General features: G+C 47.1%; 1 protein-coding gene across 7 annotated transcripts in view; it reads left to right on the plus strand.

The window, feature by feature from the left end:
• The window catches only part of LOC115097706 (survival motor neuron protein 1-like), a 43,959-nt gene extending 17,788 nt beyond the window's left edge, over positions 1 to 26,171 (plus strand). For 2 of the 7 annotated variants that reach the window (XM_029613681.1, XM_029613677.1), the window contains 7 exons: positions 5,597 to 5,794; positions 19,985 to 20,185; positions 20,733 to 20,927; positions 21,291 to 21,470; positions 21,867 to 21,947; positions 25,433 to 25,579; positions 26,075 to 26,171. In XM_029613681.1, the coding sequence (XP_029469541.1) occupies positions 5,597 to 5,794; positions 19,985 to 20,185; positions 20,733 to 20,927; positions 21,291 to 21,470; positions 21,867 to 21,947; positions 25,433 to 25,579; positions 26,075 to 26,140 (1,068 nt within the window). In that variant the 3' untranslated portion in view covers positions 26,141 to 26,171. The remainder of the gene's footprint in view (positions 1 to 5,596; positions 5,795 to 19,984; positions 20,186 to 20,732; positions 20,928 to 21,290; positions 21,471 to 21,866; positions 21,948 to 25,432; positions 25,580 to 26,074) is intronic. The other 5 variants (XM_029613678.1, XM_029613680.1, XM_029613679.1 and 2 more) reach the window with 5 other exon arrangements.
• Positions 26,172 to 26,433: the final 262 nt, after the last annotated feature.

Below are 26,433 nucleotides of genomic sequence, written 5' to 3' on the forward strand. Positions count from 1 at the left end.
ATGGCTGGCTTGAGGGGACAAGCCAAGACTTTCCCTCTTCGCAGGTCCATTAAGGAGCTGGTGGTCATGGAGTGGAATACTCCAGAGATTGGCCTTAAGGTTAGCAGAGCCATGCAATAAGCTTTATCCTTTGCCCAAAAACACTTTGGAGCTCTTGCGGGTGCCGAAGGTGGATGCCTCGGACTCTGAGGTTATGAAGTGGACCACCATGTCAGTGGCTGGCACAGTGGCCCTAAAGGAGTTGCAAGACAGGAAGCTCAAAATGCATCTTAAGAAGATTTTCGAGGTGTCTGCTCTTGGCATCCGTGCGGCTGTCTGCAGCAGCTTTATGTTCCGAGCCAGTTTAAGATGGGTTCAGCAGTTACAAGGTAACAGGAACCTGTCGCCCCAGGAGTCTAAACAGGTGGAATGGTTCAAGGCCACGTTCGCTTATGGGGCGGATGCGTTGTATGACCCCATTCGCACCTCTTCTAGGACTATGATGTCTTCGGTCTCGGCTAGGAGGCTTCTGTGGTTGTGCAACTGGTCAGTGGATATCTTGTCAAAAGTTCAGCTAGGAGTGTTGCCTTTTAAGGGCAAACTTTTGTTTGGAGAGGACTTGGAGCAGTTGATAAAGCACCTGGAAGATATCAAGGTGCACAAGCTTTCAGAGGACAAGCTTAAAGGGTCCAAAGGATTTCTCCTTGACCGCTCTCGTTTTTGGTGGCAAAGGCGTTTCCACCAGAGCAGAGCTCTGGGTGGTGGCCAAAGGCAGAACTCAGGGAGGTCGCAGTCCTGGAGCCAGCCATTTCATTGGCATAGAATGAGCCGAGATGGCCCTGGCCAGGGTAGTGTGGGCTCAAGCTTGTGCAATTAGGTGAGGCTGGCCCACTCCTCGGTCCCAGTCATTGGGGTTGTTTGACTCAATTTTACGAGGAGTGGGTCAAAATCACGATGGTCCTGTGGGTTCTAAACGTGTTAGGACAAGGCTACGCTTTAGAATTTTCTCGTCTGCTCAGAAATCTGTTTATGGGATCTCCTTGTTCTTCGGAGAAAAAGCTAATAATGCAGCAGATCAAACGGCGATTATGAATGCTAGGAGCCATTGTCCTCATTCCTCAGGACAAGCAGGGGAGAGGTACCAAAGAAGAAAGGGACCTTTTATCCAATTTTGGATTTAAAGAAGGTGACCACGTCTCTCAGAGTTTTCCGTTTCCGGATGGAGACTTTATGGTCCATCATAGCAACAGTGCGAAGTGGGGAGTTCTTGGCTTCCTTAGATCTGAAGGAGGTGTATCTGCACATAGGGATTCACCTGGATCATTAGAGGTTCCTCTGGTTTATGATCCTGGGATGTATTTTTAATTTTTCACCCTCCCGTTTGGTCTAGTGACAGCCCCAAGGACCTTCACCAAGGTGATGGTGGTTGTGGCGGCAGCCCTCAGGAAGGAGGGCATACTGGTCCACCCATATCTGGATGACTGGCTCATATGGGTGAAGTCAGAAGACCTTTGCAGGCAGGCGGTGGATGTAGTGCTGCATTGCCTGAAAGCATTGGGTTGGGTAGTGAACTTGTCCAAGAGTCAACTTTCTCCTTCTCAGATTCTGGAGTTTTGGGTGCACATTTCGATACTCGAGTGGGAACGGTCTTTCTCACGGAGAAGCGAATTTCCAAGCTACAGGCTCAAGTTTGGAACCTGTTGGAGGTCTGAGTGCCCAGGGTCTGGGATTACTTGCAGGTCCTCGGTTCCATGGGCTTGACCTTGTTGCTGGTCCCGTGGGCATTTGCTCATAAAAGACTTCTTCAGAAAGCGTTGCTGTCCTGTTGGGATCTGATATCAGAGCAGTTCCATCTTCCACTACCACTTACAGGGTCCGCCAGGTCCAGTCTTTCATGGTGGCTTGGCCAGAACCATTTGTGCTGCGGGGTGGATCTTGAGGTTCCTCAGTGGATGGTGGTGACTACCGACGAGAGTCTCTCCAGTTGGGGGGCTGTGTATCAGTCCCCGTTGGTACAAGGACTTTGGTCAGTGGAGGAAGTGACTTGGTCCATCAATTGTGGTTGGCTCTGGAGGTGTTTCTTCCCCTACTGTGCAACCGGGCAGTCAGGGTCCTGTCAGACAATGTGGCCTACATCAATCACCAGGGAGGCACCAAGAGTCTGCGGTTGCTCTGGAAACAGAGATACTGATGTCCTGGGCGGAGCAGCATCTGGCCACAATAGCAGCATTGCACATAGTAGGTTCCGTCAATGCACAAGCGGATTTTCTCAGCTGGCAGCGTTTAGATCCTGGAGAATGGGAGCTATTGGAGGAAGCAATGACCCTCATTTCTCGTAGGTGGGATATGCCTCATATGGATCTGATGGCAACCCAGAGGAATGCCAAGCCATTGCGTTTCTTCAGTCACAGAAAAGAACACGGAGCAGAAGGGGTCGATGTCCTAATGCTTCCATGGTTGCACAATGTTCTGGTCTACATGTTTTCTCCATGGCCTCTGGTGGGCAAGGTTGTAAGGAGAATAGAAGTATACCCAGGAAGGGTAATTCTCATAGCTCCGGAGTGGCCATGAAGTCCTTGGTTTGTGGATCTGGTCAGTTTAGTAGTGGAGGGTCCACTGTGACTGGGCCATCTACCGAATCTTTTACAATGGGCCTATATTTTCATATCAAGTGAATTGCTTTTGTCTAGTAGCTTGGATTTGAAAGGAGGCAATTAAGGAACAAAGGATATTCGGAGGATGTTATTTCTACTCTGTTGTGAGCTCGCAAGACCTCTACTTCTTTGGCATATGTACAAGTTTGGAGAGTCTTCGAGTCCTGGTACACAGATCAGGGGGTTGTCCCTTGGTGAGCTTCAGTGCCGCAGATTCTGGCTTTCTTGCAGAGAAGCCTAGCGAAGGGTTTATACTTTGGTTCACTGAGAGTGCAGGTGTTGCTTGTGGGGCAATGTTCGTGGACTCCCTCTGGCTGCACATCCGGTTGTGATGCATTTCCTCCAAAGTGCGAAGCATTTGCGTCCCCTGTTCATAAGGTGTGTCCTTCTTGGAACCTTAACTCGGTCCTTAAGGTGTTGTGTGAAGTGCCGTTTGAGCCTCTTAAGAGGGCCACCATAAAGGATCTCACGTTGAAAGTGGTTTTCTTGGTGGCTATTTGTTCAGCCAGAAGGGTGTCTGAATTTCAAGCCCTGTCGTGCAGAGAACCGTTTTTGTGGATTTCAGATTCTGGCGTCTCTTTGCGGGTGGTCCTGTCTTTTTTGCCGAAGGTGGTTTCAGCGTTCCACTTAAGTCAGTCAGTGGAGCTTCTGGCTTTTCCAGATCTGGAGGTTGGTACACCTCACGCAAAAGAATTAAGGTGTCTGGATGTCAGAAGGGCTTCGTTGCTCTGTTTAGAGGTTATGAATAGTTTGATTGTTGGATCACCTTTTTGTGCTATGGAGGGATGCAAAAAAAAGGGTCAAAAGATTTCGGTATTTACTGAAGAGGATGTTGGGGAGGTACCCATAACGGAGAAGGTTTTCATAGGTAATGATTCAGATGGACTAAACCAAATCATGGTGAACCTAGAAGATGTGGTAGGCCTGATTGACAAACTGAAGAGTAGTAAATCATCTGGACTGGATGGTATACACCCCAGGGTTCTGAAGGAACTAAAAAATGAAATTTCAAACCTATTAGTAAAAATTTGTAACCTATCATTAAAATCATCCATTGTACCTGAAGACTGGAGGGTGGCTAATATAATAATTAATATTTAAAAAGGGCTCCAGGGACGATCCGGGAAACTACAGACCAGTTAGCCTGACTTCAGTGCCAGGAAAGATAGTGGAAAGTGTTCTAAATTATCAAAATCACAGAACATATAGAAAGACATGGTTTAATGGAACAAAGTCAGCATGGCTTTACCCAAGGCAAGTCTTGCCTCACAAATCTGCTTTATTTTTTTGAAGGAGTTAATAAGCATGTGGATAAAGGTGAACCGGTAGATGTAGTGTATTTGGATTTTCAGAAGGCGTTTGACAAAGTTCCTCATGAGAGGCTTTTAGGAAAAGTAAAAAGTCATGGGATAGGTGGCGATGTCCTTTCATGGATTACAAACTGGCTAAAAGACAGGAAACAGAGAGTAGGATTAAATGGACAATTTTCTCAGTGGAAGGGAGTGGGCAGTGGAGTGCCTCAGGGATCTGTATTGGGACCCTTACTTTTCAATATATTTATAAATGATCTAGAAAGAAATACGAGGAGTGATGTAATCAAATTTGCAGATGATACAAAATTGTTCAGAGTAGTTAAATCACAAGCAGATTGTGATAAATTGCAGGAAGACCTTGTGAGACTGGAAAATTGGGCATCGAAATGGCAGATGAAATTTAATGTGGATAAGTGCAAGGTGATGCATATAGGGAAAAATAACCCATTGTTATAGTTACACAATGTTAGGTTCCATATTAGGAGCTACCACCCAAGAAAGAGATCTAGTTAGCATGTGGCACATTTAAAACTAATCAGAGAAAGTTCTTTTTCACTCAACGCACAATTAAACTCTGGAATTTGTTGCCAGAGGATGTGGTTAGTGCAGTTAAAAAAGGATTGGATAAGTTCTTGGAGGAGAAGTCCATTACCTGCTATTAAATTAAGTTGACTTAGAAAATAGCCACTGCTATTACTAGCAACAGTAACATGGAATAGACTTAGTTTTTGGGTACTTGCCAGGTTCTTATGGCCTGGATTGGCTACTGTTGGAAACAGGATGCTGGGCTTGATGGACCCTTGGTCTGACCCAGTATGGTATGTTCTTATGTTCTTGGTTGCGTGGTGGTTGAAGGGCAGCTATTGGTTCCGCATGCATCTGTCAAGGTTGTCCTGTCCAGGAGGGGTTAAGGGTTCATTCTACCCAGTCCCAGCCGGCCTCCTGGGCAGAATTTCAGCTAATGTCGCCGCAAGAAGCAGGGTGGCTATGTGGAAGTCTTTACATACCTTTGCCAGATGCTTCAGATTGGACGTCCAGGCCTCAGACATAGGCAGTTTTGGTGTCAGTGTACTTTGAGCAGGACTCTTGCAGCCCCACCCTGTTTAAGGAAGCTTTGTTATATCCCAGGAGTATGGACTGATCTGGGTACTACAGGGAAAGGAAGATTGGTTCTTACCTGCTAATGTTTGTTCCTGTAGTACCACAGATCAGTCCAGAGTCCCACCCCGTGGTGGAGAGCAGTGTTTGGAGAGTCTGTTCGCATCTTTGGTTACAATTCTCAATTAAGAATGTCCTCTTTCCTCTGCTCGTTCCAGGGAAGTTTATAGAGTGGATTTGTTAAGAAGTTTGGTTATAGAATTTATGCTTGGGTACTGAGTAATACTGAGGAGCTGCAGGTGGCACACCGGGTTAAGAGGCAGTGCCTGCAAAACTTTCTCTGTCTCCATCTGCTGGCAGGGAGGCAAAACCCAGGAGTCTGGACTGGTCTGTGGTGCTACAGGAACGAAAATTAGCAGGTAAGAACCAGTTTTCCTTTAGAAATGATAAATAGCAAATAGGACATGAAGTCTGACTGAGTTTAAAGGATTTCTTCTGAGGTAGAAGTGCTGGAGGTGCGTTTGGGTACTGAACTTCATTTCTTGGCTGCAGTGGAAGGTGGGGGATGACTGCCGTGCTGTCTGGTCCGAGGACGGCCTTGTTTACCCGGCGCGGATCCACTCTTTGGATGAAGAGGAGGGCAGCTGCCTGCTGGTATACGAGGGTTATGGCAATGAAGAAGAGCACAGCCTGACAGATCTGCTGCCCCCCAGCCCTAGTGCTGAGGAGAAGCTGAAGTCCCGGAGACGGGTAAGAGCCGGCGTATGGTTGACCCTGGTTGATCCAGGAAGCATTTGGCTCTTCAACAGAGTCCTTGCTGCTGCCTGGCAGAAGTAACTTACAGGTCTGAAGGCCTCTGTGATATACCTACCTACACTGGAGCAGCAGGTGCGCCGTGGAGGGGTCTTTTTCCTGTTTAAGTAATGTATTTGTACATGAGGATTTTCTCTGCCATTGTATAGGAGAGGTAAATGTAGCAGAAAAAGAGGGTGGTATATGAAAAAATAAAAATAGATATTAATAAAACCAAAACAAATAAACTTGTCTGTCCCCAATGTTGCTTTCTTATATTAATTCAATTACTTGCCCATAGCACCATAAAAGATGCTGCATATCCAGCATCAATCTCCACACGCTGTCATCTGTCGCCCTACAAGCAAAATAATAATCACCTATTTGTGCTAAATTACAAACAGTCAAAAGCGATATTTGTTGGCGTTGACGGATATCAGTCTGCCATCTGATACACCCACAAGCCCCAGTGTGAACCAAGTTTCACTGGTGAAGGCTGCCTTGATGGGGGGAGGGGGGTCAATAAAATCTGAGAGATGTGGAAAACTATTCCTGCTATCAACTTTTCTCTATAGGTGAATGAAAAGACAGGATTTCCGAGCATGTAACCAGATGGACTCAGGACCAATGGGTTATGCTCCCCTACCAGCAGATGGAGACGGAGTCAGATTTCAAAGCTGACGTCACCCTACATACACCCCTGCAGTGATCTCAACCCTTCAGTATTTTCTGTCTCCAACAGATGGTGGACATACCTCTCCCTGTGAGAATTGCTGTACTTTTTGGAAGGAGAAATTCTACATTTAAATTGGAGAAAGATTGAGCCCTGCTCTCCTGCGGTGATACCTAAAGGTCCCTCCCCCAGTTGAGAATTCCTGAGGCGATTTCCGAGATCCCTCAGAGGTGAGCCTTGGTCCGGTAGTCGGTTCCCGGCGTGGACTTTGCTGCTGAAGCAGCTGAAAGGCAGCAGGTGCAGGAAGCCAAGCACGGCAGTGATGGGCAAAGACCTCTCCCCCTGCAGCCAGAGACTGTCACTGTACTCGGCCGGTAAGTGCTGAGCCCAGGTAAGTTAAAAAAAAAAAAATTGCTTCCAGATTCAGAGACGTTTGTAGGGGTTTCAATAAGACTTCCTCCGGTCTCCTTGCTTGGCGCGTCGTACCGACGTCGTTCCCGTTGGGGTAAGGTGAAGTGGGCTTCTGAGCGGGTTGAGCGGCCCCCCCCTGGTGGGCTAGGCCCCACTTTAGGCTTGGTCGGCACACTGTGTGGTAGGCTGCAGTGGCGCCATCTTGCGCTCGTCTGTACGTGCTGTATTGCCCTCCATAGAATGTCAGCACATGCAGTGTGTCGGCTCTGTGCAAGCGCTGTGCGCATGACGTCACGCATGTAGATCCGCGCACTACCTACCAAGCACAGAATACAGGTAAAGCCTGGCGCACGGGCTGTGCATGCACCTCGCCGAGTCCTGCCTAGGCGCCTGAAATCTGTGCACATTCAATTTTTTTTTTTTTTAATAATTTTTATTCAGGTAAAGGAAGAAAAAACATCTGTTTGTACAGGGTGCACATGAGCAAATGGTCAAAACAATACTTAGCAGCATATAAAGGGCACAACCCCTGCAACCATAAAGTCTTCTGAAATAAAAGCTTTTATAATTCCTCCCAATCCCCACCCTGGTACCAGGGAATTCCGAGGAATCGGACCGAAATATATAAAATCACGAAACTAGGGTCCAGTGTATGATTAGAAGCACGGCCAATAGCTCCATCCGCGGGCGATGAGCTCTCTTATAAGGCTCCAAGCTGGGAGGAGGATTTCCATTGCCAGTAGGGGGCGCCAGGCTTCATCAAAGCGGCCCATCTTGTCCATCCTGAGAGCGGTCAAGTCTTTCCATTAAATATATCCAAGGAAGTCTGAGCAGAGCACTTATCAAAAGAGGGGGGGCAAAGTCCCGTGCAATAGTGCCCTGAGCAGCTTGCAATACAGCTTTCAAAAATACATGTTGGGGCTTGGGAACCTCAGAGAGTGAGACATTTTAAGTGCGCTGATCGAGGGGAGAGTGTAATGGGAGTATCCAATACCAGCTTCAGCCAAACCTCAGTAGACCGCCACAATGAGGTAAAGACAGGGCAAGACCACCACATATGCAAATAGTCCCCCCTCTGCCCACAGTTACGCCAACATAACTCACTACGAGTAGGGAACATTTTATGTAACTTGACAGGTGTATAATACCAGCGGAACAGTATTTTATAATTGAGTTCCAGGGTCAAAGCTGAGATGGAGCTATGACTGGTAGCATGAAAGCAGGTATCCCAGTCTTCTGGTGTCAATGGAAAAGCTAAATCAGCTCCCCCTGCTTTCATAAATTTAGTCTCAGGGTCCCAATCTGTCGCCAGTATAGTATACAATTTAGACACAACCCGTTTAACCAGATGTGCTGAATCACATAACCCCTCAAATAGTGACTCTCCCTTGATCAAATCATCTTTCACCCTAATTTAGTGAGAAAATGTTGAAGTTGTAGGTAGGCAAAATGATCCTGTGGGGACAACGCATAGAGGTGTTGAAGATCCGTAAAGGCAAGCATTGCGTTTCCCTTCCAAACCTGGCCAAGAGTATTTAACCCTTTCTTTGCCCACTTACTAAATGCTTTACACTCCCCCCGCCCCCCCCCAGCCAAAAAACTTCCACAACGGCGGATAGAAGTGGAAAAAGGATACTGTCGGTTCCCCAGAATTTGCGATTTCCATTTCCACCACAATGACAAAGTACATGCTGTACAAGGGGATATCACCGCTATCCAATTAGGGGGCTTATCAGAATCCCAGAATCGCTCATGCATGCGCTCATTATCCATCCCCTTACCCCCACTGCTTACTCCGAGGTTTATCATGAAAGTCGACCACGGCTTTCAACTGGGCAGCCACTAAATACTTATGAAAGTTTGGTACCCTTAGCCCTCCATTCAACTTGGATAAATAAAGAACAGATCGGGCTATTCGGGGCGGCCGCCGCTTCCAAATAAAAGAAAAGACCTTCCGTTGCAATACTTTAAGAAAATGTAAAGGAACTGATCAGGGCAAGGATTGAAAAAGATACCCAATTTTTGGCAAGAAAGACATTGTTATGGCCGCAGTTCGCCCCAGCCAAGAGATAGTGAGGCGGTCCCATTTAGCCAGATCTTCTTCTAGGCGCTTAATAAGCCGGGGGTAATTCAGTCTAAATAAATCACCATAGTCAGAGCTAATCAGAATCCCCAGATACTTTACCGCCAATTTAGCCCAATGAAACGGGAATAGCCCTTTAAGCTTACGTAAAAGAGCATAAGGAAGAAATATTGGTAATATCTCTGACTTTTCAAGATTAATTTTGAAACCTGATACTGAACCATATGTAGCAATATTGGCCACCACCGCCTTGAGAGAGACCTCAGGTTTGGTAAGGGTAAATAAGATATCATCGGCGTATAATGAAATCGTATTCTTCTCCCCCCCCAATATAAACTCCCCGAACAGCCTTGTTCCGTTGGATCTGCTCCGCTAGGGGTTCCACGCATATTGCGAATAACAGCGGGGACAAAAGGCACCCCTGACGCGTGCCCCGTTGGACCACAAAATCCAGGGAGTAACCACCATTCACCTTGATACATGCCAGGGGATCAGAATACAACGCTCGCACCCAGCTGAGAAAACGATTGTCAATACCCATTTTAGACATTACTTTAAAAAGAAAAGGCCAGTGAACTCGATCGAACGCCTTCTCAGCGTCCACTCCAAAGAGGACAGAGGGGCGTTTCATCCGCTTAGATATAAATAAGGTTAACTGTTTTCCGAACATTATCTCCTGTCGTTCGTCCTGGGATGAATCCACCCTGATCAGTATGAATCAGCAGATGAATAACTAAATTTAATGGTTTCGCCAGTACCCTAGCTCAGTGGTTCTCAACAGGTGTGTCGGGACACACTGGTGTGTTGCGAGGTCCTGGGAGGTGTCGCAGGGCTAGCAGATGGCTGCCGCCTTTTCAGCCTGGGTGGGAGTTGGTTGACCTCTTACATTGGGCCTGATGGGAGGCTACTCTCACTTCCTTCTCTTCTTTCTGGCCCAGTGGGAGGCTGTTTCCTCCTTCACCCAGATCATTGCCAGCTCCTGCTGTTCCGGGCCTGATGGGACGCAAACTTTATCTTTCCCTGCTGAGTCTGGGAGTGATGCTGTGGATGATCTCTGCACCCTGTGGAGGAAAGGAGGTTGGGGATGCTGAGAAGATGAAGGTAGAACAGAGAGGAAGGGATAGGAAACGGGGGTTGAGGTAGCTGGGCAGAGAGGGAGAGTCAAGCAGGGGAGAGAGGGAGCACAGGGAAGAGGATGTGAGGGTCAGGAATGCTGAGCAGGGATTTGAGTGTGAGCAGATGACTGAAAGGGAGTAATTGGGAAAAGTGAAGGATGATGGAGGCATGGAAGGGGAGTGAAGGGGTGCAAGAGCCATAATATGCCAGGTTTGGGAATGTGCATTTCTTCTGTTTGTACTTTGTTTAGTGTAGAGGAAATGTCTTTCTGTTTCTAGCTCTCCGGTTTTGCACTGCATGCAGAGTGGCTTTTTGAGGTTTCTATTCCAGTTTTTGTCTCCACATTTGTAATTTGTGGTCTTTTATTCTGTATTTGGTGAAGGTCAGATCTGTATGGGTGACTGAGTTGAGGTATTTTACTAGTAGGTAGGGATTTGTATCAATCTTTTTTGCTGCATTTTCTCATTCTCAATAGGTCGTGCATTGGTGCAGCACTGCTGCCTTTTCATAGGAAGGGCTATTGCTGTTCGAGTTCTTGGAATTAATGTTGCAGTGCTATGACAGGTTTGCTACACATGGCCTGAGTGTTTTTTCCCCCCCACCCAGGTTTTGTATTTTACAATGCACCTGGTTGTAAGGGAGTTTGTGTTTCTGCTACTGAGATAGCACCAGAATCAGAATATCTTTTTTATTTAGCGAGTTATATTTGAAATATCCTAGTTCTGCTCTGCATTCATTGTTTGTGGACGGGTGGGCAGGTTCCTGTGGATGCAGAGTATATGTTCACACTTAGCCCATGATGTGTTCAGTGTGTCCCGCCTATAAGCATTATCTGGCAGCTGGGTCCCTATAGAAAAAAAGGTTGAGAACCACTGCCCTAGCTAATAATTTGAGATCCACATTCAGAAGAGAAACTGGCCTATAGGAACCACAGAAAGAAGGATCCTTTCCTGGTTTAGGAATAAGGGTGATTCCTGCTTTGTTAGAAAAAGGAAGCAACCGCCCCCCATTGCGGAGGTAATTAAACATTGCGGTCAACAGAGTTACCATTAGATCTTTAAACTTTTTATAAAAAAAAGAGGGGTAAACCTATCTAAACCAGGTGCTTTAATTCCATTATGGCCTCAAGGACCTCAGCTGTAGTAATAAGATCCCCCAAACACATTGCTACATTATTATCCAACCGGAGTAATTGCACAGAAGCAAGATAGCGATCAATGACCTGCTCCTCAATAGAACCATCTTTATAGAGTACAACTCAGTATAAAATTGATTAAAGCGGTCCCGTATAGACTCCTCCTCCTGCAAAAGGTGGTTCGTAGCATCCTGGATCTGCACTATCTGAGATTGAAGGGATTTAGTCTTCAGAAAATGGGCTAACAGCTTACTCGCCTTATTGCCAAATTCGTAATAAGTTTAACAGTATCTAAGTGAGAAGCAATAGTCTCCAATTCTAAGGATTGTATTTTATAGCAAGTGGCCTTAAGCTGGCATAATAATTTGGGGGAAGGCTTCTGTTTATGTTCCCGTTCTAGAACAGCTAACTGGAAGTCCAGCTCACATCTCAATTGTGATTTAAGTTTCCTCTGAAAAGTAGAAGTAGAATTAAACTTCCCCCTTAAAACCGCTTTGAGGCAATCCCAAACCACCACCGGGTTCATGTCCGGGGAGTCATTAAATTGTAAATATTCTGTAATGGTATCATGTATATTACCCACAGTAATGTCATCTTTAATTAAGTTATCATTGAGCCTCCAAAATTTCGCCCACAAGAACCCTTAGACATTCTCATGCTCCACCATACCGGGGCATGTTCAGACCATGACCTATTTCCAATCCCAGCAGCAGTGTCTGGTACTAGTGAGCGATCTATAAGAAAAAAATCTATTCTAGTATAAGTATCATGGTGCGCAGAGTAAAAGGTATAGTCACACTCCGCCATGTATTTCCCCCGCCAGATATCAACTAGGCTCCACTTATCCATGAAATGATGTAAGGCCCTACAAGCTGTCAAGGGGTAGTGGCCTTTTCCCATGGAGCAATCAACCAGGGGGTTGCAGACACAATTAAAATCACCCCCCAGAATAATTTGCCCACTGTCCAAGTTTGGCAAAATATTATCTATAGCAGTGAAAAGCTCTGTTTGATGACCACTTGGGCAGTAAACATTAATCAATGTCAAAAGAAAGCCACGTAGGTGCGCATGAACAATCAAGAAATGGCCTTGCTCATCTCGAAATATAGAGAGCACTTGAAATTGTAGATCCTTAGTTATAAAAATACCCACCCCATGATATTTATGCCGGGATGTATTAGCAGCTAATATAATAGGATCATAATGTGGGGACCTTAATAAACGTTCATCGCGCTTTTGCAAATGGATCTTTTGTACAAATACTACAGAGGCCTGCATTTAAATTAAATCTTTAAACATGATCGATCTTTTATACTGAGTGTTTAGGCCTTTAACATTGAGGGAGACAAATTTAAGATCAGCCATGATAAGACAAATAATTACAAATTAACAATGAAATACCCCCGGTGAACCAAGGTTGGCCATGACAGAAGATCACATAACAAAAAAACATTGGACATTGAAATATTTTCCCGGAATTCCCTAGATCCCACCACCTAGTTAGGATTACACGCGCCACTCGCAAGTAACGCATAGGAGAGGAAGCGCGACTCCCCCTCCCCACCCCAGCTAAACAGCGCCAATGACATATAGATAGACTCAAATGGAGGCCCAATATACAAAAGGTACTCAGCAGCAAGAGAAAGGGCAAAGGGTTCCAAAAATAATAAAATAAAAACTGGAGCCAAAAGGCAAGATTACAGCCAATAAAATAAAAATTCTCCAGTAAATGCCACCTATCTGCAGCAAGGCAAAGTATAATAATGTCCCCAAACAATCATAGTATAATGATAAAGAAACAACTAGAGCAAATAAACCATGGCATGCCAGCTCCCAAATAGTACAAGTTCTGAGGAAAAATGAGTAAACTAAAGTGACACCCCCCCCCCCCCCCCACTTCCAGGGAACTCTGACACAGTCACGAAAATGTCAAACCGTAGACCAACAAAAAAATAAAAAGTTGTCCTGGCAGTTGGTTATCCGATGTGATTGGGAATCCATGAAGTATGGAAGCCTTGGAAGAAGCAGATCTGGTCATCACGATGTTGCAGCACCAGCTTGATGGCCATCTTGTGAACGACGTTGAAGTCGTGAGCCATTTTTTCTGACCCTTTGCCATTTGGTGTTGCCGCCAGTCACCCTAGATCGAGGGCCTTCAGCTGTCATTGTTACAGTAAAACCCAATGGCGCCAAATTAGGAACAGCCTCTTCCTCCGTTGTGATCCGTGAGGTGACCCCGCTAATAGTAAAGGATAAGCCACAAGGGAAAAGCCAACGATACATCACATTTTCCCAATGTAAAAATGTGGTTACAGCTCGCAGGTCCCTCCGTTTTTTAAGTGTAATGGGGGAGAGATCACTAAACATAGCAATATCGTGTTCCTCCCAGGAGATATTCCCATTGACCTTGCCTGTTGCATGATTTGTTCTTTTAAGCTAAAATTATGAACACAGGCAATGTCCCATGGGACATTCTTCGTTGGCCGTCCAAGAGACCTGTGGGCCTGATCCAAAATTATGTCCACATCTCGCAGTGCCTCATCAGTGCCTCTAGTATTAAGAATGGCACGATAGATTTTTCGAACCACTAGGCCAGCATCATCAAAATCCTCCGATTCCGGCACTCCTCGTATGTGAATGTTCGATCTTCGCGACCTATTTTCCAGATCTTCTAACTTCAAGGCCATCTCTATATTCGTATGTTGCAAGTTAGAAATTTCTGTGCGTAATAAGGAAATCTCTGAGCTCTGATCTGCCATCCCCGATTCCACTTCATCAATTCTGTGCCCAAACTCAGTCAGATCTGTGCGAAAGTCATTCAGGGCTCCTTGTACATCAGCTTTCAAAGCCTTAATATCTCCCTGAATTTCATGGAACCAACGATGAAAGTCCTCTTTAGTTAACTCAGTGTCCTGCATGGTGAAGTCAACACCATCTGCTCCCGCGCCTGGGACAGCAGCCATTTTAGGATCACCAAGGTCAGGCGTGTCGCTTAAGGCCGCAAACTGAGATCCACTAGCTTTGTAAGAAAAAAGCTTCAGATCAACTGGCTTTTTCTTGCTTGTCATTCCCCAAGCGTTCCACAAGCCGCTCTGTCTCAAAAATAGGGTCTCAAACAGATAGTAGCACCGCTGGCTGGGGTTCTAGGTAGAGAAGCGAATTCAAGCGCCCTCCTTCATCGGATGACATCACTTCCTCCTGTACATATAAAATTTTAAGCTTGAGCTGACATAACACATAGTTACTGCCGCCAGTGGCTCCAGCAGCTAAGGAACATAAGCGCCTTTCTCTCTGCGCTGCTTGTCATATTAGGGCTTCATAGGCTGACTTGGATTCCAACTTATGTCAGCACTGTGAGGAAGCCCAGGGAGAGTTGGCCTCCCTGGACTTTGCTAAGCCTGGCTCCTCCCATTCAGAGGATGGGTTAGCCACAGCCTTAACTGGAAGTACCCCAGATCTGGGTACCCCTGGGACTGGGTCATCCGAGGGAGAGGGAAATTCAGTGGCACCTACCCCAGTACCTCCTTGGCTAGGCATGGATCCGGCTGCCTTCTTGTGGGTGGAATTTTTCCAGGGACTTCAAGCCTTTGTTCAGGCGCAGTCTCCTTCCTCACTTGCCCCTGCCGGACGGAACCTCAGCCGGTAAGCCCTCCCTCTCCCAGTCTTATTTACAGACCTCAAGGCATGCCTTGCTTCACCAAGGGTATCCCTGGCAGGGACCTGGACGGCAAGGAAGAAGAATAGGATACAGATTCCTTGGAAGATGGGGAAATTCCCCCTGGTTTAGAACTGAATTGGGAATGCAGTAATTTCAATGAGTCCCAAAACAACTTCAACGTTGTGATAAATTTAACTTTTTATTGGCGGCAACTCCATTGCTTCAAGAAGGCACATTTACATGTTTAGCAAGGAGAGCTAAACATAAACATCTCTAAGTGCTAAGCGTCTAAGCTTATGAATTCCGCCTTAAATACGTCCCTCCCGATGCAGCCGCGTTTGGCGAAACACGGGTCCGTGTCTGGGGACCTTGTCTAAAAAATGTGCCTTCTTGAAGCAATGGAGTTGCCGCCAATAAAAAGTTAAATTTATCACAACGTTGAAGTTGTTTTGGGACTCATTGAAATCTACTGCATTTCCTTATTTGTTGTTACTGTATGTTTGAAGTGCAGTACCTTGCTCCATTTTTTGTTTTGTTAGAACTGAATTGGACCATGTTACAGTTTTTATATAGAAACAAATTGCTGGCCCTGGTTTCCCAGACCCTGAGGATGCTGGGAGTTCCTGGGGTGGACTCTTTGATGGAACCAAAGAAGAATCCCATTCTGATTTCCCTACAGAAAGCCTTTTGCTACTTTCCAGTAGTGGAAGCCATCCAGGAGTTGATTGACCTGGAATGGGATGCCCCAGAAGCAAATTTTTAAGGGGGGACGAGCATTAAAAGTTCTATACCCACTGGATCTGTTAGTGAGAAAGCATTTGCATTTCCCTAAAGTGCATGCACTGGTCAGTGCCGTCTCTAAGGAAAAAACTATCCCAGTGTAGGGAGGATTGGCCTTAAAGGATGTGCATGATAGGTGGATGGAGTCCATCCTTAAACAGGCCTTTGACACAGTTGCAATGACCTTACAGATTGCATCCTGTTGTGTCCTGGTAGCTTGTTTGTGCCTACTCCTCTCTCAGGAGGTGGATGACTCGGGTGGGTAGATTCCAGAGCGGTTATGGATCCACCACCACCTTTTTAGCTGACGCGGGCTCGGATCTAGTTCGTACTTCGGCCAGAGGCGTGGCCTTAGTGGTGGCGGCCAGAAGACAGCTAAGGCTGCGGAATTGGTCAGCAGATACAACCTCCAAGGCAAATTTCACAAAGATGCCCTTTAAAGGATCACTCCTTTTTAGGATGCGAATTGGAAAAGCTGGCCAGTAATGGGGCAATCTCCAGTACCCCTATTATCAGAAGATGAGAGAGCAGTTATAGCACCCCCTCGCCTATCAAGGGTGGATCCAGGGGTTCCCAATGTTTTCACCCCTACAGAAACATGACATTTCAGAGGTCTCCGCCCTATGGGAGGTCTCAGTCCTTTCTTAGTTGACAGCCCAAGAAAGTGGCAGGCTTGGGTTCAGGTTTGTCCCGAACACCCCCAGTTAAATTTTGCTGACCCCTCCCCCCCTCAGAACGAGGAGATAGGGGGTCAACTGTCCCTCTTCTACCAGCGGTGGGTCGAGATCACTTCAGACAATTGGGACCTGGAGGTTATATGAGAAGGATATGCGCTGGAATTTCACAGCACTCCTTGGGACATATTCATGATGTCTCCTTGCCACTCCAGCACAAGAAGCAGGCAGTAGAGACTACTCTTTTAAGGCTTCTCAGGATGAGGACTATAATCCCAGTATCTGCACCCCAGGAAAATATGGGGCATTATTCCATCTATTTCATCACTGCATCCTGGACCTCAAGAGAGTCAACCTACATCTACGAGTGAATCATTTCTGCATGGAAACCCTATGCTCTGTGATAAGGGCCATATAATCGGGAGAGTTCTTAACCTCCCCTGGACCTATCCGAGGCCTACCTACATATTCCAATCTGTCAAGAACACTGTTTCCTACGCTTTGCGGTACTGGTTCACCATTATCAGTTCTGGGCACTGTCCTTTGGCCTAGCCACAACCCCCAGAGCATTTTCCAAGATTATGGTGATCGTAGCGGCAGTGTTGAGAAAAGAGGGAATTCTGGTGCACCCATACTTGGATGACTGGAAGATCCAGACCAAGTCAGTGGAAGAGAGTTTCCGGGTGACCAACAGGATGATCTCGAGGTCTTCCTTCAGGAACTCAGTTGGGTTGTAAACCTTGACAAAAGCAGTCTCAAGCCCTCCCAGTCCTTGGATTATCTGGGAGTCCGGTTCGACACCAAGCAGGGCAAGGCCTTCTTACCGACCACTTGGTTAAGGAATTTGATGTTCCAAATACATCAGTTGATCAGCATGATATACCTGACAGTGTGGAGCTATCTCCAATTTTTTGGTTTGATGGTGGCAACCCTGGAAGTAGTGCCGTGGGCGAGGGCACACATGTGACCACTTCAATGCTCACTACTCTAACGTTGGAACCTGCAGTCTCAAGACTATTCGATTCACCTCCACTTACAGATGGGAGTATGCTCTTGGCTCCAGTGGTGACTGCAGGAAGCTCATCTGGGCAGGGGTGTACCCCTGTCTTCACTGAACTGGCTGATCCTCACAACAGACGCGAGCCTCTGGGACTGGAGAGCTCACTTTCAGGAACTGATGGCCCAAGGACATTGGATCGAGGAAGAGGCCCTCCTGGAACATCAACCGCCTGGAAGCACAGGCAGTCAGATTGGCATGTCTACAATTCAGCCACAGACTCCAGGGTCAAGCAGTCCGTGTAATGTCGGACAATGCAATAACAGTAGCCTACATTAACCGCCAGGGTGGAACCAAGAGCCAGCAAATGTCACCTTATGGATCTCCTTATGGAATGGGCAGAAATATATCTACAGATCTCAGCCTCCCACATCGCAGGAAAAGACAACATCAGAGCAGAGTTTCTAAGCAGGGAAAGTCTGGAACCAGCAGAGTGGGCGGAGTTGGCCAAAGCCTTTCTGCTGATAGTCAATCGCTGGGGACTCCTGTCCATTGACCTGCTGGCCCATCTCACAATGCGAAGGTTCCCCGATTCTTCAGTCACAGAAGAGATCAGTGGTTCCTGGGTATCGACGCTTTCGTTCAGACCTGGCTGGAAGAAGAGTTGCTATACGCCTTCCCTCCATGGCCCATGCTGGGCAGAGTCATTCATGGGATCAAGCACCACAGGGGATTAATTCTACTAGTAGCACCAGATTGGTCCAGGTGTCCATGGTATGCAGACATGCGGAAGCTCCTGGAGGAGAACCCCCCCCCCCCCTCCCCGTGCCTCCCACCACACAGGGGCCTGCTACAGCAGGGACCAGTCCTTCATGAGGATCTGACTCGATTCTGTCTTATGGTCTGGCCCTTGAGATGGCTTGCTTGATGAAGCGAGGATATTCTGTGGCAGTAAATGCAACCTTAATCCGCGCCTGGAAGTTCTCTACGTCCCTAGCATATGTGTGGGACTGGAGAGTATTCGAGGCCTGATGCGAGGAAAGTGGTGCCCCCCCCCCACCCTTGGGTGGTTAAAATGCCATTAATTCTGGAATTTTTGCAGAGCGGCTTTAATGAAGGTTTGACTCTTAACTCCTTGAAGGTCCAGGTAGCGGCTCTCTCCTGTTTTAGGGCGAGGTGGACGGAACCTGCCTGTCGGCTGATCCGGATGTGGCCCGTTTTCTGAAAGGGGTGAAGCATCTTTGGCCACCCCTACGGTGGCTGGTTCCCTTGTGGAATCTTAATCTAGTATTGGAATTTTTGGCAGTCGTTGTGCAATCTTTCCTTGCGTTTGTTAACCTTTAAAACTGTGTTCCTGGTGGCTATATGCTCGGCATATCACATCTCTGAACTACAGGCATTGTCGTGTCGGGAACTGTTCCTCCAGATGACTCCAGGAGCATTACAGCTTTGTACCATTCCATCCTTCTTGCCCAAGGTAGTCTTGGAGTTAAATTTGAATCAGTCCATTTCATTGTTATCCCTAGATAAGCTCAAGGACACGGAAGAATACCACCTCCTCCATCATTTGAATATCAGTAGACTTTTGGTGCAGAATCTGGAAGTTTCAGAACTGGTGGAAGGAAGCAGGGCACACCAGCTTCATGAGCTACCATAGCTCGCTGGATTAAGGAGGTGGTCACAGGAGCCTATGTGGAGGCAGGAAAGTCATTACCTTCTCGGGTTAAAGCTCATTCCACTAGGGCTCAGGCAGTCTCATGGCAAAGCTAGACTGCTGTCTCCCTTTGATATCTGCCAAGCAGCGACGTGGTCCTCCTTGCGCACCTTCTCCAGGTTCTATCGCCTGGATGTACAGGGAAGATGCAGCCTTTGCAAGGTCGGTGTTAACCAGACTGCAGGCAGCCTCCTGCCCCGATCGGGAGTAGCTTTTGTACGTCCCATTGGTCCTGGGTCCATCTGGCTACCCGCTAGGAAATGGAGAAATTACTTACCTGATAATTTTGTTTTCCTTAGTGTAGACAGATGGACTCAGCATCCTGCCCTCGGCTGCCCAAGAACGGTGCCAAGGATTCGCCCGTGGAGTGGGTATTGATTCCAAGAGATTATGGATAAGCTGTCATCCAGTCCCTAGATCAGGGCATCTCTATTCTTACTGGAGTTTAGTGTTTATGATTGGTTGAGTACAGTTACGGTTATCTGTTTTTAATCAAGTTTCTTCAATAGTATGTCCACAGTGGCTTTTGAAGAGAATACTGAAGGGCTGAGGTCACTGCAGGAGTGTATCTAGGGTGACATCAGCTTTGAAATCTGACTCTGTCTCCATCTGCTGGCATGGGAGCATAATCCATTGGTCCTGATTCCATCTGTCTACTAAGGAAAACAAAATTATCAGGTAAGTAATTTCTCCATTTTCCATGGAATCAGATGACTGTCTCATGTAATGAACCTGACATGGGGGCCAGTTGGTGTCATGTGACTCTTCCCCAATGGGAAGTGGGATTGGCTGGTATTATGTGACTTCTCCCATATGGGAAGTGAGACAGGGGGCTGCCTGGGGTTGCATGACTCCCCAGGGAGGGCAGTACTGACTTCTCCTGCTGCTGTTCCCCTCTGCCTTGCAGTGGAAGGTGGGCGACGCCTGCAGTGTGGTCTGGTCAGAGGACGGATGTGTCTACCCGGCAAAAGTGAAATCCATCGACTTGGTTGCTGGCACTTGCATGGTGGAGTACGACGGGTATGGGAACGTGGAAAAGCACCACCTGGAAGAGATTGTGTCTGTGGGCAGCAGTAGCAGCAGCAGCAGCAGCTCTGGGGCCAGGCGGGTAAGGGCAGCACCAGCAATTCTGGGGCCTGATGGGAGAGAATGAGGCAGCAGCAGCAAGTTGGGGGCTAGGACAAGAATGTATATGTTTGAGTGTAGGGGAGGGATGCTCCGTCTGCCTGTTTTACATCATCCTGCCAGGTTCACAGAATGATTCGCTTCCTGGGGAGTTGCAGGATAGGAGACAGCTCCTTTCCTGAGCAGTGCTCCTGCTTTCTCACTTCCTGTTCATGTCTCCCTTAACATGAAGAGCTTTGTCCACCTTTGCTCTTTTTTTTTTTTTCTGCTCTTCTCACCCTCTTTCCCCAAAATCATTGCACAACCCAAGCAGCTTCCATATGCAAGCTCCCCCGAATATGGTCTGCCCGGGCGCCTCTCCCCTTGCCCCAGACTTCTCTGAATGTCTCCATTCAGGACAGCTTCCCCGTCGTCGTCGCAGGAGGACAAGCCTCTTGTTAACGGGACGTTGGGCTTCTCGTGGATGTTAGGGGGCGGCAAGTGACTCAGACTTTGCCTGAGCCTGTATCTCTCTGCCTTTGCTCTGTCAGTGGAAAGTGGGGGATCGCTGCTGTGCCATCTGGGCTGAGGATGGGCAGGTGTATCCAGCCATTGTTAAGTCTCTGAACACTGCTGCGGGCACCTGTGTGATTGTGTACGATGGGTATCAGAATGAGGAGCAGCAGAACCTGGCAGACCTGCGGCCTCCCAACTGTGGTACCGTGGACACCAGGGCCGGCAAACCGGTGAGTGTGGTCATCATCTCCACCCCTGGCAAACACCCCCCCCCCCCTGCTCTTAACATGCAGTACTGGGGTAAAACTTTGCTATAACACCAACTTACTGGTGTAAAGAGCACCGTGCAGGATCGTTCACCTGCTTGAAATGTCCCTGCCCCACAGAGCTTATAAGGTAGGTTGGAGCACAAGGGAGGTTAAGTGACTTGCCAAAGGCACTATGGTAGAAAGAACGAAAGAAAAAAAAAACAAACTTTCTGCCACGTGACCGAGCCTCCCTCTGTTCCGGACGCTGGCTGGAAGCAGCCTGGGGAGGCTTTGTCAGTTGCGGGCAGATGCAGCATTTTGGTGAATGAGTTTCTCTTTTACAAGGATGAAGATGATTCAGATTGGCTGTGCAGAAGCTCTGCCTCTTCCCAGGAGTTCTCACGGAGCTGGAGAAAACCCACCAAAAAATCAGACTGGATGTATTCTTTCCCTCCCCCGCCTCCGCCCCCTCCCCCTCCACCACCACCACCGGCTCCTTCTCTGCCCCCTCCACCACCCACAAAGGTAAGTTCAGAACCCCGCCAAGCACGCAGTGGCCAGTGATCCTGGCCGTGGGATGCGCACGTCCTGTGTCCCATGGGGTAGGCCTCCGAGTGGAAGACATGTTGAAATAAACCCTGGTTATGTACCAGGCCTAAAATAGCAGAGCTGCACATTTAAAGGGGGCGGGGAGAGAAGAAGTGTAAGGTACCAGGAGCCTCAAGGGAGGTCCGTTACGGTATCGCTCGTGTACCTTGGACCCACTAGCATTTTTAAGGTAAACATTTTCTTGATTTCGGGGTTATGAGCATTGATTCGTCAAGCGAAACTGAAAAGGTCCAGAGAATACCATCCTAGGCTCTTTCTAGCCTGCCCTGTGCTGCACTCACTACTCTGCTTGTATTTTTTTTTGCTTTTCAGAACTGTTTCTGGCCTCCGCCTCCTCCTCCAGTGCGGGCGCACATGCCGGCCTGGCATGGCTGGCCTCCAGTAAGTAATTACGTTAGTATTTATTTATTTTATTTATTTATTTTTAATTTTTATATACCGGAATTCCTGTATGCAATACAAATCAATCCGGTTTACAAGTAACGAAGAGGTTGCCCTGGTCTGGGGGGTTAGACCGGGGTTATTTTACATGGAACATTGAACAATAACTAATCAACCATTGAACATTATTTCAGGGAATATTGAAAGTAACAATAATATTTAACAAATTTAAACATAATAACATAATAACAAATAAATAGTATAGCAGTCTTGTACGACTATTATTTTAGGCATTTATAGAGTGCTCTTAGACAGTGTTTATATGGGTACTTAAGGCAACGGGAGATGAATGACTTGTCCAAGGTCACAGGGAAATGGTAGAAGCAGGATCCAAACCTGGGTTTCCTGGTTTAATGCTTATTACTCTAACCAATAGGCCACCCGCTTTCCCATGCCTTGTAGGTACTGTGAGATTCTGCCCCCAACTTTTATCAAACATTACTGAGGCAAGAAACTTAAAAGTACTGATAGTAGAGAAAATTAGTTTTTGTTGTTAAAAGAAGCCCCAAAGGGCCACCCACGGTCAGGGGCGGATTGAGAGGAAATGGTGGCCCGGGGGATTTTTCTCCACACTGGCCCATAGGTACCCAATTACATATACAAAATAATTTACATATATATGTACACACACCTATATTTCAGCATGGTCCTCCCGTATCAACACAGTACTATCTGCCAAAACTCAAAGAATAACAACCTCACCTATGAAAATGAATACCACAAATATTACACCAGAACTAAAATATCAATACACCTACTATCAGGAAAACAGAACAGGCCAAGTTACTACAGATCCCTACAGACAAACCACATGCTAAAAGAATGCTTCCTCTCATTCTTTGCATGCAGAACACAAACCCTCACCAAATACAGAATAAAGCCATATAAAGTATAAATCGAAATGTGCAGACCAAAACTGAACTGTAAAACGCATCACGCCAGACTCTATACAGTGTAACAATGGAAAAACAAAAATTTCACCATTCCTCATGAAACAATCAATAAAATCAAGATATATAAATCATGAATCATAATTATAAAATCATACTAATAAAATCATTTCAAAACAGCTGATGAATAGAATATCCAATAATTAAAGACTCAAGCAAATTTTGAAACCTTTACCAAACACCAATAAAATATTTCAAACAGCAGACACATCACATACTACCCAATAATTAAAATGGTAGTCAATCAAGAAAAATGAACTTAAAAAGCCACCTTTACTTACCCTCGCCAGCAGTTCTCCTACTCCTTTCCCTTGCAGGCCACACCAGAAGCAGCAGTAGCTGCTGAAGCTGTCCTCACGGTCCTCTTCCTTAGGGACCACAACCAATCTCTTCTCTCTCTCTTTCACACACACACCAATCATACCCTCAAGACCAGTTTCTGTCTCTCACACACCAATCATCTCCCCAACCAGTCTCTCTCTCTCACTCTCTCACTCACTCACACACACACCAGTCATCTCCCTGATCAGTCTCACACATACACACGTCACCTCTCTGGCCAGTCTCTCTCAATCACACAATGCTCTCGCTCCCTCTTACACACAGGATTTCAATCACACACATGTTCTATCTCACAGCCACAAGCCAGCCAAAAACATGCTCCATCTCTCTTGCACACACACATTGACACACAGAAGCACCCTCCCTGTCTCACATACACATTACATTCTCACAGAAGCACTTTGCTTTCAGACTTGTAGCATTTTTCACTTTTACTAAAAGTGAAAATGATGCTCCCAACCGTTAAATAAGAAAACCACATTCCTATCAGAAGGCGAAATGACACCCTTCCTTCAGGTTCTGCCCTCCAAAGGGAACGCCACCCACACTGTATAGCTTCTCTTGTTTTACTCTTTCAGGCAATAAAGCAAGTGTCTTTCTTCAAACTATCAGTCGTATGATTATTCATGTGGGAGATATGGAACCGAAAGACATCCTTAGTCAACTTCCCTTTTAAATGGGAAGATTCCAGTCTTAGTCATTTAAAAATCATTTTCTAAAGGCTTAAAAAAAAAATGGCAAAACCGTTTCAGATTGGAACTATTCTAGTCTTCATGCTTAAATTATGCTTAAAAAAAAATACCCAAACCCCACCTGGCATCAGTATCTTAAATTTGTGATTTTGCTGACATGAACATTTTAAATAGTTTAATTTTTTTTTTTGCTTTAGTATTTGTCTCTACCCACTTTGCTAAATTTTATTTTCCAGAAGAGGGATGCTAAATTCTATTTTCCAGAAGAGGGATGCTTAAAATTCAGTAATTTCATCTTTCATACAACTTTTCAAAAGTTGCGCTACCAGCACAAAAGTTGAGGTATATGTATTATCACACTTATTTTTTTTTTTTTTAAACTGGCAGATTCCTTTCTCACATACATAACACACACACCATTCCTTTCTCACATTTACACATACACACATACATACACACACACACACACAAGCACCGTTCCTTTCTCACATACACACAGAAGCACCCTTCCGATTTAAGGCCCCCAGCTGAACAGCTGGTCTCCGGCGGTGGTTAGCAGCACTGGTGTTCACTTCTTCGGCCCCCGCCGGCCTCGGTTTTAATTTCTTCGGCCCCCACCAGAGACCAAGCGGGGGCTGGCTGGGCGGCGCGCATCTTCTTTTCTTCTGCCGCTGCCGGCCTCAATTTTAATTTATTCGGCACCTGCCGGCTTGGTCTCTGGCGGGGGCTGGTTGGGAGGCTCCCATCTTCATTTCTTCGGCCCCTGCTGGCTTGGTCTCCCGCAGGGGCTGGCTGATCTTCTTTTCTTCGGCCTCTGCCAACCTCGATTTTAATTTCTTCGGCCCCCGCTGGCTTGTCTCCGGCGGGGGCTGGCTGGGAGGTGCTGAGGCTGGGCTGAGGAAGAGCCACGCGGTCGAGACCATGTGACCAGCTAGACCGGCCCACCGGGGGAAGCCCAATCCCCCGATAGGCCAATCCGCCCCTGCCCACAGTTAAAACACAGCTCCATACTCTCCTGTGACATTCTGTGCATCAGCCACTAGGTGGCATCAGGAAGCTGTGGGAGAGCACTGGCTTCCTTGCTCCCTTATACCAGGTGAGACCTTCAGAACTTGGTCCTGGGAAGGAGAAGTTGCATCCAGTGTTAGCCCCAGAAAAGAAATGAAATGAAGTCCTTCGTGGTGGAGGATTGTGTGCATGCAGGCCTTGAACATGGTGTGATTAAAAAGGAAATGATGGAAGGACAACAATAGATGTCTGGAACAGAATTGGTTCCATATCCTTAGCTGTTAACTGGACTCGGGGATGTGTGAACAGCGGACAGTGGGTGCCAAGTACACCGAGGACCAGCATCAAAGCTGGGCTTCGTCTGGACTGCGGAATCCTGTTCCCTGAGAAACAGGGCCATCATTAACCTTCTACTCTCTCTCTCTCTCTCTCTCCCTCCCTCCAGCAGTCAGCATCTCTCCCTCCCCCTCCCCCTTTCTTCAGCACGGAATGGGAAGAGTACGATGAGGAGGTGGAGGAGCAGGATGAAGATGCGCTGGCCTGTATGCTGATGGCCTGGTACATGACTGGCTACCACACCGGCTTCTACATGGTAATGCATGGGCTTTGAGATCTAGCCAACCAGTCAGTGCCTTCAGTTAGGACTGGGATCCTCCCACTGGTGCTTTGGGCTTCTGATCAGCTATAGGAATGGCCCCATCCTCCCATTGCTTCAGCTTCTGCTGGTGGGCTGTGCCCTTGCCAGGAATGTCAGTATGACTAATTCTGGCTGAACTGTTCAAAATAAACCTGGCCCTCTTCCGCTGTCTGAGAAGGTTTTTAATCTCCATGTTTAACCAGGAGCCTTGAGATGGGGGGGGGGGGGGGGGGAGGAGGAGGAGCTGTGAGGGCTATGCAGGAAGTGGAAGGGAGTGCGTTGCAGCTGCAAAGGAAGCAGGGCAATAGGGTTAATGATCCTGGCTGTATCACTGTAACAAGAGCCTCAGATTCATAATTGCCTCCTCATGTCTGCCCTGAAGCCGTTTCATAAATTATCCTCTTGTTGCTTGGGAGAGGTGCTGATAAGTGTTGGGGGTTTGTCTTTCAGGGATTGAAGCAGGGGCGAGCCGAAGCTCTAAGAACCACGTGCAAAAAAGGATCACGACGAAAATAAGAAAGATGTGAAAAAAAAAAAAAAAAAAAAAGGTGCATGATCCTGCCCCCGCCCTTCCGCAGAATAGGGTACAGCATGGGCAGCAGCAGCGCAAGCTACACGCAGAGAGTGCAGGAGACAGGGCCAAGGAAAGAAAGCTGAAGAGGGGGGAAGAGACTGAGCTGAAGGGGGAGGGGAGGAAGCAGGGCCATGGGGAGGAGACAGGCCTAAGGAGAGAGAGTGGGGGGGGAGGGGGGACACGACTTGGAGCCGGGCCGTAGAGAGTGAGAGAGAGAGGAGGCATTGGGGGTGGG

The sequence above is a fragment of the Rhinatrema bivittatum genome, chromosome 8 (genome assembly GCF_901001135.1).
Source record: "Rhinatrema bivittatum chromosome 8, aRhiBiv1.1, whole genome shotgun sequence".
Taxonomy (NCBI): Eukaryota; Metazoa; Chordata; class Amphibia; order Gymnophiona; family Rhinatrematidae; genus Rhinatrema; species Rhinatrema bivittatum.